Below are 13,982 nucleotides of genomic sequence, written 5' to 3' on the forward strand. Positions count from 1 at the left end.
CATCTTAAATTGATGCATATTAAATGAGAAATACACCTGTAGTGAAAACAGAAGGCATATATAATAGTTTACTTTATTTATAGAACCAAAAATTGGTACATATATGAGAATACTGTTTATATATACTTGTCTAATGTATAGCATGAATAGAGTATCAACACTGTGTACTCACTCGCGAATCTCATCATAGACATTGAATCCACAATACAAGCGAGTCGATCAAAACTATGCACACACAGAGATTTAAAATATTCAGTAATTTTGTAACAGGTCATATTGGTCCGAATTCAGTGGAATAACATAGCACAATCACATAACGAATGATGAAGCACATTTACTTTTCAGTATGTCCCAAGTTGGTAAAAGCTAGTTAGCGCTTTAAGCGCCATTGGTAGCATTCATAAGCATAAACTTTTTCCCTGCAAAAAGGAAACTTTCACAGCACAGTTAACGTGTTCCAGTCTCATTGGAAAATGCAAAAATCCATCAGATTCCATTACTTTTAAGTCTGGTACTGACTTCTTTTGAAGAAAAGTTATTTGTTTTTATTGAAGATTGTAGTCAGCTTTCTTTGATGAAAGGTGCATGCATTTTTGAAGTCACTGCTAAAGGCCAGCTTTGGAGAACCAAACAAATGCCCCTTTCATATTGTGGTGGCAACATCAAATAATTGTATTGCTTGATTGAGACTGATATTTTTTCCATTTGCCGAGTACGTTGTCATAACAATCGGTGCTTCAAAGGTAATCTGTTTCCTTTGAAATTTCAGCAAAGTATTTTATCTGGGTAGATCATTAAAAAGGAATCGGCCTTCGTTTTGTCTATTCTAGTTACAGTTCTGCCCTGCCTAATTCTTTTTTACATTTGTGGTAGCAGCGTGATGCTGCCTTCTATGCATGCATCAGAAATATAACAAAAGTGTGTTCTGAATGATTTACTTCTGACTGAAAAGAATAGGATTTTTACTTACCATTCTCATACAAATGTCAGTCTTTGTAAATTACTAGTGAGCGGCCAAAAATCTGACAAGAGATAGATTATGAGATAATGCCCTGCCCGGTTGATCTCCGTTACCAGAAATGTCAACAAAAATGCGGATATCTCACAACATATAGTACTCATGCTAGATGTCAAGATAAGTGGATTATAATATAACAATGCACTGTTTAAATGGTTTGTCAATATGGACAAAGAAAATTTGTTTATGTAACAATAGATAAATTTCAGTCCATTTTATTTCCAGCTTGTGGCTTCCTTTTATTGGGGCCTCTGAATTTGGGTATTTATGGTGTAATCTTACAAGTACTATGTACCAATTCACAGTTGCAGCTCCTGAACCAAATTGGCTACCTTTGTGCCCACAAGATTCTCATGTGTGACTGTACCCTTGTGCATTTTAACATGCTAATTAGGTACACCTGACACGAACAGTAAAATCAAACAAAATCTGAAAATCATGTGTGACTATTTAGTTGTTTTGAGAAAGCATTTCAGTTTTTAGTTCAACATTGAAATATCATTTGACAAGTCATTTATAAGTGTTATTCTTGACCATCCTTTAAAGAGATCCTGAATTTTAGCTTTACCATCCATTTTGAAAGGGCTACAACATCTGTCAACAATTGCTACTTTATATCTTGAAAAAGAAAAAAGCAATGAAATTACTCACTTGATACCTTAAGATCTTTGAAAAAGACTTAATTGTCGTCTTCTGTGAAAATTAAAAATTAAAAAATTAAATGCAATAACCTCTGAATTTGTCTAAGTTAAAGTTAACTGCATGATAGCAGTTGCTTAATTTGATACGCATAAAGAAAAAAGTCCCTGAGAAAAACGGAAATGAGGTTAACAGGCATGAATTTTATATGTCAAAGGAGATGACTTTATTATCTTCCTCCACATAACACTGGGACATCAACATTGCAGATCATTATTATTTAGTGCTGTGCCTGTCAAACTCCAGTTCTCGACTCAATGTTGTCAGTTATTGACAAAAGGTTATTTGCTAATTCATCAACCTATTGTCAATAACTAACCAAATTGTATCGAGAACTGCAGTTTGGCAGGTGAAGCATTAAATAATAATGATCTGCAAAGTTATCATCTGAATGGAGCAAGAATACATAGTCATATCATTTGACATATTAGATCATAATACATGAACTACCGCCAAAGTGCTGTCCTGCAAACCTTTCCCAAAATGCATCTTGATTTTACTCAGCAATATGATAACTCCATGATTTTAAATTTTCTCTGGGGTTACTGCTCATGTATTGCACATGTATTGGTACTGCTTGCAATGAAATTTCCCAAATTTCAGAGCTAAATTGTGATGATTCCATGTTGAAAATATAGCATATTCGAAAATGAGGCTGACATTGTAATTCTGTATTCTAGTATCTCGTATATGTTACATGCATGTTTGGAAGTTCTTAAGCCAGTATCAAGACTATAAACAAGGTATTGATAAATAATTAGGTGTCTGTCGCAGAACAACACATTTCATCTTGAATGTTTTCATTTATTGATTTCTTTTTCTAAAATGCAAACTTTAAAAATTCAAGAAGCTTTATTCTTTCTTGAATGCTGCCAAAAGGTATGGGGATGGGTCTCTCTCTCTCAAAGAAAATAATAATTATATACATTTTAAAATTATTATTTAGTATGAAAAGAACTACCAGTTCTTTTTTTCTTCTGGGAGAAGATAATAATAATAATAATAATAATAATAATAATGATAATAATAATAATAATAATAATCACCATCATCATAATGATACTATTTCACATCATTCACAACAACACTTAAGTAATAATAACAGGGGCAGGCATAACATGCATGATAATAGAAACATACAAGTCATAACAATGGAGTTTTATAAATAATTGGCAACAGCTTTAGATATACATGTGCTTATATCCACATATATAAAACGAAAACTGTTAAAGCTACATTAAAAATCCAAAACACACACACACCACTTCACATGCATGTATAGTGATATATAGAGTGCATATTGAGTGATCACTTTGATACCTGCATCAGCCTATAACAGATTAATGAATAATTTAATTTACTTTTTCTGTAAGGCCAGAGTTGACATGTAGCATCCATGGATTGAACAGAATGCATAATTTTTGTAAATTGAAACTCACCAGAAAAGCACCATATACTGGAGCTAGAGTCCCAAGCCAATAAACCATTTGAAATATTTGGGACACGTAATTATTTTATTCTTGCAAGTAATTTAGAGGTGTATTCATGCCAGAAAATTAAATGAATTTGATTACATATTATTACTCTTTTGTAATTTTATAGAATAAAGTAACATTTATTTAAAGTGGCTGTGTTAAAATGAGTATTTGCTGCCAGAAAACTAGTAATCACATCAAGTAAGACTTTTACTAACATCAAGTACAAAAAATACCAAGTAATTCTGTTTATTGTTTCAAGTAATCTGTCTTTTTCTAGTACAGCATTTAAGTAATTCTTGCTTGAAAATTAGTTTCATCACTAAGTAATAGTCTTAAGTAATTTATTTTATTAAAATAAATAATATTGTCTAAAGTAAGTAATAACAAGTGATAATTAGTAATTTGTAAGTAATAACAAGTAATAATAAGTAATTGGTAAGTAATGACAAGTATCAGATAGTAAAACTTTTACTCAAATCAAGTAAACATAAATTAGTAAGTTGTGTAGATCACTTAAATGTTTGTAATGTCTGTTTGTAATTAATTTGTGAAAGTGTACCTAAACATTTGTATTGCAAAAGCAATTGAATATTGATTAATAAAAAATCATGTTTCTTTTGTGTACTTATTCATCTATAAATAGACATTAGTGTATTGTTCCAAGCAGGTGGAGAGAACAAATTTGATACAACTTAGGAATGTCAAGGCTGTCAGGACAAGACTATGTTCCTACGCCATATCAAGCATGTTTTTTTCCCCAACTCAAAACAAAACACCTGGTTTTGTATTTATTACATATTCCCTTTTTATTCACACATTCTTTTAAAAAAAAGTTAATGTAAACTTTTTTAAAAAAAAATAATGCAATTGGCGTTTTATGAAAGTATACAACTCTCAGCATGTGCATGTATTTAACCATGGCTAAGTCTGTATAAACTTTGCAGTTGCTTCATTGGTCTGTCTGTATTTAAAATATGGATTTAGTCTTCAGCTTTGACTTTTAAAAATGTTGTATGGGACATGAATGGATTTAATTGCTTTCACTGGCAAGTGCATTTTTCCTTCTCAAATGGAAGGTTTTGGACAAATAAGTGTCCCATTTTTTACACTCGACTTAGTGAATATACACTCTGCTTCCAAGCAAATTTCAGGCAAATTTTGCAGGCTAACTCACTATTTTTATGTCTTCAATTAATACAAGAAATTGTTCATGAATTGAATTGATATTTTAAGAAGAGAATTAAGATATCAAAGATAGATTACATTTTTAATATACCGCTTCGATGGCCTAGTGGTTAGAGCATCTGCATCAGATGCGGGAAGTTGCGGGTTCAAACCCCGGCCGAGTCATACCAAAGATTTACAAAAATGGTACCAACAGCTGCCTCGCTTGGCGCTCAGCATTAAGAGGTTACTGTTAGGACTGGTCGGCCTGGTGTCAGGATAATATGACTGGGTGGGACATCATGCTACATGTCTGCGGCATGATGCTCAGTGCTAGACATCACTATAAACTGTCACACTGCAGACATCGTAGAGATATTCCTGAGAAATTGTTAAAGCTACATTTTAAAATCCAAATCACACACACACACACACACACACACACACACACACTGCCTAAGAAGGTCCCCATTTTGATTTTGGGGATTTGTACAGTCATGGTAATTAATTGTTACTTAGAAGAGAGTCCTTTTGTCCATTTTACCCAAATAAATAGACTGCATATCTTGACTTAAAATCTTGTCGTGTGTGTATATGTGGTCTTAAGAAATTGTAGGCAAGGAATAATTGACTTAGGAATACTGTTAGAACTATGTCTGCATATATATTTTCATGTGTGCTGAAAGTAAGCTTCAGAAACGTTCAAACAACTACCCTTATATTAAGGGGGCACAGGGAGGATATTTGCTTGAGATGAATGAATAATGGATATAAATCATCAATTGGGTGAAAATGCTGAAGATACATATGATATTCGCTTGGAACAATCAGAGTTTCTTTTTAATTTATGCTGAAATCTATTGGATAGTGATACGTATAATGGACTGAAGTAGCAGTATTCTTACTTTACCGTTTTTGCTCAGCATGTTTTGTCTGTATTCACACAGAAAACTTAAGTAGTAGCATAATTCTCCTCAACTCAGCAGATAAAGAAACAGATTGATGAAAATGTATATGAACATTGTGGGGTTGAACGTAGTTATTTGCATGTTAGGTGACATATGCACTAATTGACCATGCAAACAAAAAAAAATAGCTCAGATTTCTTGGCCATAATGTCTTTTGATGGATCCATGAAAAGTTATTAATGGTATTCCACTCCAGTTATTTATCAAGATTATTTCTCGGGGATAATCCAGTAATTCACGGTTTTACATAACATAAAATGTGGTATTTGTGGTAATCTTTTGGCTTGCACACATTAAGTCCAGTATCCTGAAATTATTATTTTAGTTTGAAATAACAGGAAAGTTTTTGCTATAACCATTCCATTGGCATCAACAGATGTAGACAGCAAATTTATTTCTAAGCTTTTGATAATGACTTATAGGAAAGAACTATTCATATAAACTTGGCTTCAGTGTGTTATGGCATTCTGTTAGCAAATGTTTATTATTTTTACTCCTCTTAAACTACTTGGAGGATTGCTGTAAAATTTGACACACACATTCATCTCAAGGTCTAGTTGACATTAGTGTACAGGCAGGCAATGCTGTTTTTTGACAGATCTTTTTTTATCAAACTGTTTAAATGGAATACACTTGCATAATGGCGTTACCTGATGATTCAAAGATCAAACAGTCAAAGGTTAAAGTTCTGTGAGCACAAATGGTGATTTTGCATTTCCACATGATAACATTTCTATCAAAAGTCACGAGACCTTTGGACTAAACTTGTGCATGCGGAGGCAGATCCTTTCCAATTTTAAGACCAGAAAGTCAAAGGCCAGAGTTTCTGAAGTGGAAATTTTGATTATGTTTCAAGCACAGTAAGCGACTTATCATTGTAATTGAACTACAGTTACAGTGAGTAAGCAGTCCCATTTAATTTAAGGGTATTAAATTACCAATGTCCCAAGTTGCCATACTTGCATTGCATGATAAGTTTCCTATACCCTTGTCCCAAATTGCCATACTTACTTTGCATGACAAGTTTCCTATACCCTTGTCCCAAGTTGCCATACCTGCTTTGCATGATAAGTTTCCTATACCCTTGTCCCAAGTTGCCATACATGCTTTGCATGACAAGTTTCCTATACCCATGTCCCAAGTTGCCATACTTACTTTGCATGACAGGTTTCCTATATCCATGTCCCAAGTTGCCATACTTACTTTGCATGACAGGTTTACTATACCCATGTCCCAAGTTGCCATACTTACTTTGCATGACAAGTTTCCTATACCCATGTCCCAAGTTGCCATACTTTGCATGACAAGTTTCCTATACCCATGTCCCAAGTTGCCATACTTTGCATGACAAGTTTCCTATACCCATGTCCCAAGTTGCCATACTTACTTTGCATGACAAGTTTCCTATACCCTTGTCCCAAGTTGCCATGCTTGCTTTGCATGATAAGTTTCCTATACCCTTGTCCCAAGTTGCCATACATGCTTTGCATGACAAGTTTCCTATACCCATGTCCCAAGTTGCCATACTTACTTTGCATGACAAGTTTCCTATACCCTTGTCCCAAGTTGCCATACTTGCTTTGCATGATAAGTTTCCTATACCCTTGTCCCAAGTTGCCATACATGCTTTGCATGACAAGTTTCCTATACCCATGTCCCAAGTTGCCATACTTACTTTGCATGACAGGTTTCCTATATCCATGTCCCAAGTTGCCATACATACTTTGCATGACAGGTTTACTATACCCATGTCCCAAGTTGCCATACTTACTTTGCATGACAAGTTTCCTATACCCATGTCCCAAGTTGCCATACTTTGCATGACAAGTTTTGTATACCCATGTCCCAAGTTGCCATACTTTGCATGACAAGTTTCCTATACCCTTGTCCCAAGTTGCCATGCTTGCTTTGCATGATAAGTTTCCTATACCCTTGTCCCAAGTTGCCATACATGCTTTGCATGACAAGTTTCCTGTACCCATGTCCCAAGTTGCCATACTTACTTTGCATGGCAGGTTTCCTATATCCATGTCCCAAGTTGCCATACTTACTTTGCATGACAGGTTTACTATACCCATGTCCCAAGTTGCCATACTTACTTTGCATGACAAGTTTCCTATCCCCATGTCACAAGTTGCCATACTTTGCATGACAAGTTTCCTATACCCATGTCCCAAATTGCCATACTTTGCATGACAAGTTTTGTATACCCATGTCCCAAGTTGCCATACTTTGCATGACAAGTTTCCTATACCCATGTCCCAAGTTGCCATACTTACTTTGCATGACAAGTTTCCTATACCCTTGTCCCAAGTTGCCATACTTGCTTTGCATGATAAGTTTCCTATACCCTTGTCCCAAGTTGCCATATATGCTTTGCATGACAAGTTTCCTATACCCATGTCCCAAGTTGCCATACTTACTTTGCATGACAGGTTTCCTATATCCATGTCCCAAGTTGCCATACTTACTTTGCATGACAGGTTTACTATACCCATGTCCCAAGTTGCCATACTTACTTTGCATGACAAGTTTCCTATCCCCATGTCACAAGTTGCCATACTTTGCATGACAAGTTTCCTTTACCCATGTCCCAAGTTGCCATACTTTGCATGACAAGTTTCATATACCCATGTTCCAAGTTGCCATACTTTGCATGACAAGTTTCCTATACCCATGTCCCAAGTTGCCATACTTACTTTGCATGACAGGTTTCCTATGTCCATGTCCCAAGTTGCCATACTTACTTTGCATGACAAGTCTCCTATATCCAGTTCTTATTAAACTTAACGAGTTTACCACACATAGGTAAATACAGCTCTGTGTTGATCTATTGATCTGATAGGTCATTTACTGAACCACCAGTTTTAAATTTACTACACCAGAAATGCTTTAATGATGCATTGAAGATGTCACTGATTTTCTGCATATCCCAGCAAAGTTGTACTTACTGCTTGAAATGTCTTCAGTATTATGTGCATAAGTTATCCACTAAATGTAGTCAAAAACATTTTTTCTGGGGGGTGGGTGTTAAACACTATCATTACTGACACAGATATCAACTTTATCAATATTGTTTTGCTTAAATATCCAGTCTTCTACTACCAAACACAGTCATTCATTATTCTCACCAGTGTGGTAGAGAAATCTGTGTTTTGCTAACCTTACTTTTTCCATCTTGGTCGGGTTATCTCAGACCTGTCATTTCAGTCATGGTATTCACATGCTATTAACTACTTTCAAAAAGTAACCCTTGCTGTCTTCTGCTGTGCCTGACAGATGTTATAAAATCAAAAAACAAGAACAGATTTATAATAAAAAGAAATGCACTCATAAAACAACTTAAGGTCTCTCCGACTTTGATAAGACGATACAAAACATTTTCACACACACACACACACACACATGCTATGGCAAATCCAGCAAAAATCAGAAATGTGTTACATCACAATGTTTTTTTTTTGTCAAACACCCACAATCTGCTCTAGATGAATAAAACAAAATAATGTGAATGCAGATGTAAACTCCTGTACTTAACAACCAGAATGGCCCATTCATCAGCCCACATGCTATACCACAAGAAATGATTTCCATGTAGCGTATCATTGCACTAGTGATAGCAGCATTGGCCATATTTCCAGGACTGAAAATATAAATTTCCAAGAAAGTCATGAATTAGAAATGTCCTGGTGTTGCTACACACTTCGTTAGAACTGTACACTGTAGGAATATTCATATATGTAGGCCTACTTCACAGTATTATGCTATTACCTACCGTAGAACATTTTCTAAATTTGAACTTATGTAAGTTAAAACCTAACCGTATAAAAGATATTACTTATTTGTTGTCAGTTTCATATGACATCCATTGATTAAATGTGATAATACAGTAATAATGTCAAATGATTTTATGTTTCTATTTCCTCATGTGTAGAACTTGTGTACTTAGGGTAGACAGGTCACACATTGCTCTCATTATATGCGTCTTAATGTGCAGTACTGGATAAACAAAAGCACATTGCTTGAGACAATCATTGCACAGTACTTCCATCACATAACAATTATAACTTTTCTTGATTTGTTTTCCTTTTCTAAGAGCAGCATGTATAGCTAGATTCTACTTAGATAATTATTCAGGTTTTCATAAAAGAGTACAAAACCAGATGACCTTTATATAGAGTGAGAAGCAATACTATTACCTGATGAATATTGTGTTTTGAATCTGCGAACTAAATTGCAATGGTGCAGAGTTATTTTAGTTCCATTGAAAAGAATTGGGTGAGAAAAATAATCTTATGTCGGTATTTGCACCACTACAAGAAAATCCCAGTCATGAGGTTATATTATTTGTCTCCCCATAAGGCATAGGTGAATAATATAACCCCTTAAATAGGATTTCCTTGTCTTGGTTCTGTTAATATCAACACTCTTTTTCAGCCCAGTCCAACAGCCTTGGAATGTGACAGTGTGGAGATCAACTACTACATTTGTATGGTTCACCATGGTAAGATGACTTTCATGATGTGTTAAACTGTTTATGATAGAAACCTGTCACAACAAAATTTAGCACTTTATTATTACACCTCTTCATCATAGGTGACTTCAGAAGAATCATACCGTAACAGAATATGTACATGAGTTATCCAAAATTCAAGGTGTACTAATACAGGGCTTAATAGAATCTGTGTTGGCTTCAAAAGGTTGATGGTCAAGGTTGCGATGATGGATGAAGAAAATTGTTTCTTCACAGTAACATTATTAGTTTTATGACACAAATTTTGACCAAATTTTGTGGATTGCTTTGCACATGGGGGTAAGGGAGGTAGGAGCCCTATTAGTTTCAGTAACAAAGGTTGAAGTCATTGCAAGTGAAAGAAGAAATTGGTTTTTGCCCAAAGGTGACAGAGAACTTTTATACATGTACAATGTGTCGTTGACAGTACTGTTGCTTAGGTAAAGTTGAATTTTCAAGTTTTTTTCTGCTCTCTAGCCAGTAAATACAAGGCAGGCTTAACAAAAGGGGAGCCTGTCGTCAAACAGTTGTGAAAGCTATCCATTGATATTGTAACTGAATATATTCAGTTCTGATGTAACATTTTTTGGAATATTTGTCATGCATTTATAATTTTTGTTGTTGAAAAATCAGTTTAAAAAATGTAAAAGGTTTGATTAGAGAACAGAATTTTTTTGTCCAAGTCAAATTTAATTAGACCCATAGAGCAGTCTTGAAGAAAAAATGCAATCAGATTGACAGTTGCTTTCTTATAATGAGGTACAAATTCAACTGGCTGACTGCTAACTCTGGAAAAATCAACTGTACATCTGAACTTGCATAGACACATACTTTAGATAAAGTGATTAGGTCTATATTGTTATGTTGTAGTTAGAAAAGTAATTTCTCTTTTAGTGCAGAAACCAGAGCTGTTTATGTGAACTATGTCAGAATATCATCATTTAATTTGTTAAATATTTCTTTTCATGCAACAACAGGCTAGGTGGAAATGCATCTGTTTTAGATAGCTATGGTCATTTGATGTATGGATTATTTTTGAGGACTATTTGATAGGTGATGCTGACTTCTCTTAATCAGTTATTGTTTGCTTTGTTGTACTTTCAATGTGCTTGCATTAGGCACTGATATAATGGGACATATCATGCAAGAGTATCTCATTATACATTGCAGTAATTTCAGTTTTCTAAAACCCCTCAAATAATGCTGGTCATTGATTCTCTCATTTTTAATTTTTGCTTAATTTTTCTCACATGATTTCTGGTAAGAACCAACTTAATGTTGGTTTCATATATTTAACATCTAAATTAGGATACAGAATTTCTAAATGTCTTGCTTGGTACAGTTGTTATGACTCTGGTCTATAACAAAGTAACATCAAAGAGAAAAAAAAACAACAAGTTTTGTAAAAATTAAAAAAATAATTTCTTTCCCAAGAATACAAAGTAAAAATGTAAAACAATGAATTTACTGTTACAGTATTGCACATTAAATCCCAAATAATCCTAGAATTACTAACACAAATCCTAAAGAATAAAGGTCTGGATAATTTTTTTTGTGGTATTCTAAAATAAATCCAATGCTGAAAGTGTCGATGTGCCTGTGGTAGCCTGATCAGTAATGATTGGCTGACAGTCTTTTGTTGAGTCAAAATAATAACATTCAAAAATATATCCTTATTTGAATTTTACTATAAATCCAAGGCACTTTCTATGGGCATTATGTTAGATGAGCACTTGGTAAATAATCTGAACAAATTCCAGCCCAAATTAAATACTGGACACAACAGTATGACTCATTTCTGCTTCATTTGTTATTGCAGATATAACTACTTTTACCAGCAAGCAAGATTGTATATTCTTCTGCCTTACCTAGGTTGCAATTAGCATTTTCTATATTAAAAAAAAACAATAAAAAACTATTACATAGTCGAAAATTTCATTCTCAAAGATTCCAAATGTTTACAGGATAAAATCTTAGTTATAAGTAGAAGGTGTTTTACTAAAATTATAATAATAGACATTATAAACACAATGTCCTTGACGCAGACCTAGATAATATTCCTAATATTGTTAATCCTCCAGTTACAAAAAGGTAAACAATGTTGTTTACAAATCAGTCACTCATTTTGGAGGTCATCTACTAAAGCTGTCAACAGATACCTGGGTAATCAGTTACCCACTTGTTCATAATTACCAGGTTCATAAAATTAGCCATAGTTTACCCATTTATTTCATGTAAAGAAAAAAAACAGAATAACATGTTTCCAAGTTCAGATCAAAGATTATATCTAATGATGTCAGGAGTGAGTGAGACACAGAATAACAACCACAGTTTGAGACTTCTGTCTATGTGCTGTGGCGCATATATCCATTGTAGACCTCCGTCTGCTGATCTTATATTTTCAACATATGTGACCATTTGGCTAAGTACATAGAACAGTTTCCTTAATTTCTATTTATAGTAACAATACATGACACATTTCCAAGAAAACAGACAAGTTTCTTGAATTTGAAACCATTGTATCACAGATTCATTATAGTTTGAATCACAGTTAAGTAGCAGACCAGTCTATACAAAAAAAAACATGGTGCTAAATATTAAATGAAACAGGCTTTATCGATGTGACTTGTTGATGTTATATGCTAGAAAAATGCTAGAGGAGAGGGATTCTCTTAAACTGAAGTACATGTTGCATCAGAAAATGGACAAATCCATAGCACTTTACAAATTTTGAAATAGGAATTCAACAGTGATATAATACAGCATTCAGAATTTGTGAACTTTATGACCATTCGGCAAACGTTAACATGTAGACTAGTTAAAGTGAATGTTGTGTATAAATAATTTATCATTTTGTTTTATGTCTGTATTCTCATACTAATCCAAATGGATTTAGCCAGTTTGCGACAAGAATTTTAACTCACTGCAGATCCAGGTAAGTAGCAAAACTAAATGTATGTTTTTCATACTGTTTTCTGTAGTTATGGCTTGTAAAATATAGATTACTCCTTTTATGCTCAGATTACACTTTTTGGTCTCTTTACTGTTGTAATAATTACACTTATACCTCTTGTGTGGGTGGTTGGCATGTATGAACTTACAACAAAGCAGTTCAGGTTCACTTTTAATATAATTTCCCTTTGATCAGGTAACTGGGTAACCAGTCCTTAGGATTGACAGGTACCTGGTGGACCTTTCCTAAAATTTTGTCAGCTTTATTAGCTACACAATTTTACATTACTCTGAACATGTAATGAAATTAAAAAGATTAAAAATATTAACAAATAATGCAAACTAAATACACAGTGTTCATGGCTTGCATATATTTATGGCTCGTTTGAGTATAGCATGCATTTATAATTAGTCATCTCTATAGAAGTAGTATTAACAAGATTAAAAAGACCTGAGTAATTGACTGTTAAAGGTTGTACTTTTCTTTGTTTCAGCTAAGACACTACATGGAACTGTTTCTGGGATGCCAAATTCAGTTCGACGATTGCCCCTGCATTTCTTATGGCTTGGTAAGTACCATTGCAGAAGATATTAATAAGTTGGATATGTGACTTCATTATTTTAAGTTTTCCCCTCTCTAATAAATCTATACATTTGTTATATGACCACTGTATAATGAGAAAGTGAACACTTTTCATGGTAGAATAGATGACAGTGTATTAAATTGGTAAACAAATCTAAGATATTATGTGTTTTACTCACTAATTGTTCTATTTAGTTTCAGTTTTTCAGAGAATATAACAGATTTGAAGTGTACGCTATAGCTGCTGCAGTAAACTTACATTTGAAGACACCTCTGTCTGTGTGGGTTCGAGTCTTGGATTCGGCCAATGTGGGTATGTGGGAAAGCTTGCCAGTAGCTTCTCGTGGGTCAGTGGTTCTTACCGGGGTTTTCCCGGGTTCTTCCTCCACTATTAATACTGGCCGCCATGTATAGCCTATCGTGTGCTGAATAATGGCGTTAAACCCTACAGCAACAACATTTAAAGAACATCTGTTATTTATTTTACTGTTAGTAAGATTTTAATAGGAGTTTTAAAAAGGATCCTATAAGGCTTAAAAGACTGTTTGCTAAACAGGGGTTTGAATTTGTGTGCAATTTTGTGTTAATTCTGCAAGATTTGTTTGAA

General features: G+C 34.1%; 1 protein-coding gene across 2 annotated transcripts in view; it reads left to right on the forward strand.

The window, feature by feature from the left end:
* The window catches only part of LOC149774336 (protein pigeon-like), a 198,703-nt gene that overhangs the window by 69,692 nt on the left and 115,029 nt on the right, over positions 1 to 13,982 (forward strand). For both annotated transcript variants that reach the window (XM_089945450.1, XM_089945451.1), the window contains exons 12-13: positions 9,765 to 9,831; positions 13,287 to 13,361. In XM_089945450.1, the coding sequence (XP_089801576.1) occupies positions 9,765 to 9,831; positions 13,287 to 13,361 (142 nt within the window). The remainder of the gene's footprint in view (positions 1 to 9,764; positions 9,832 to 13,286; positions 13,362 to 13,982) is intronic.

Source organism: Sinohyriopsis cumingii, unplaced genomic scaffold (assembly GCF_028554795.1).
Source record: "Sinohyriopsis cumingii isolate HCF-2022 unplaced genomic scaffold, ASM2855479v2 utg000349l, whole genome shotgun sequence".
In the NCBI taxonomy this organism is placed as follows: Eukaryota; Metazoa; Mollusca; class Bivalvia; order Unionida; family Unionidae; genus Sinohyriopsis; species Sinohyriopsis cumingii.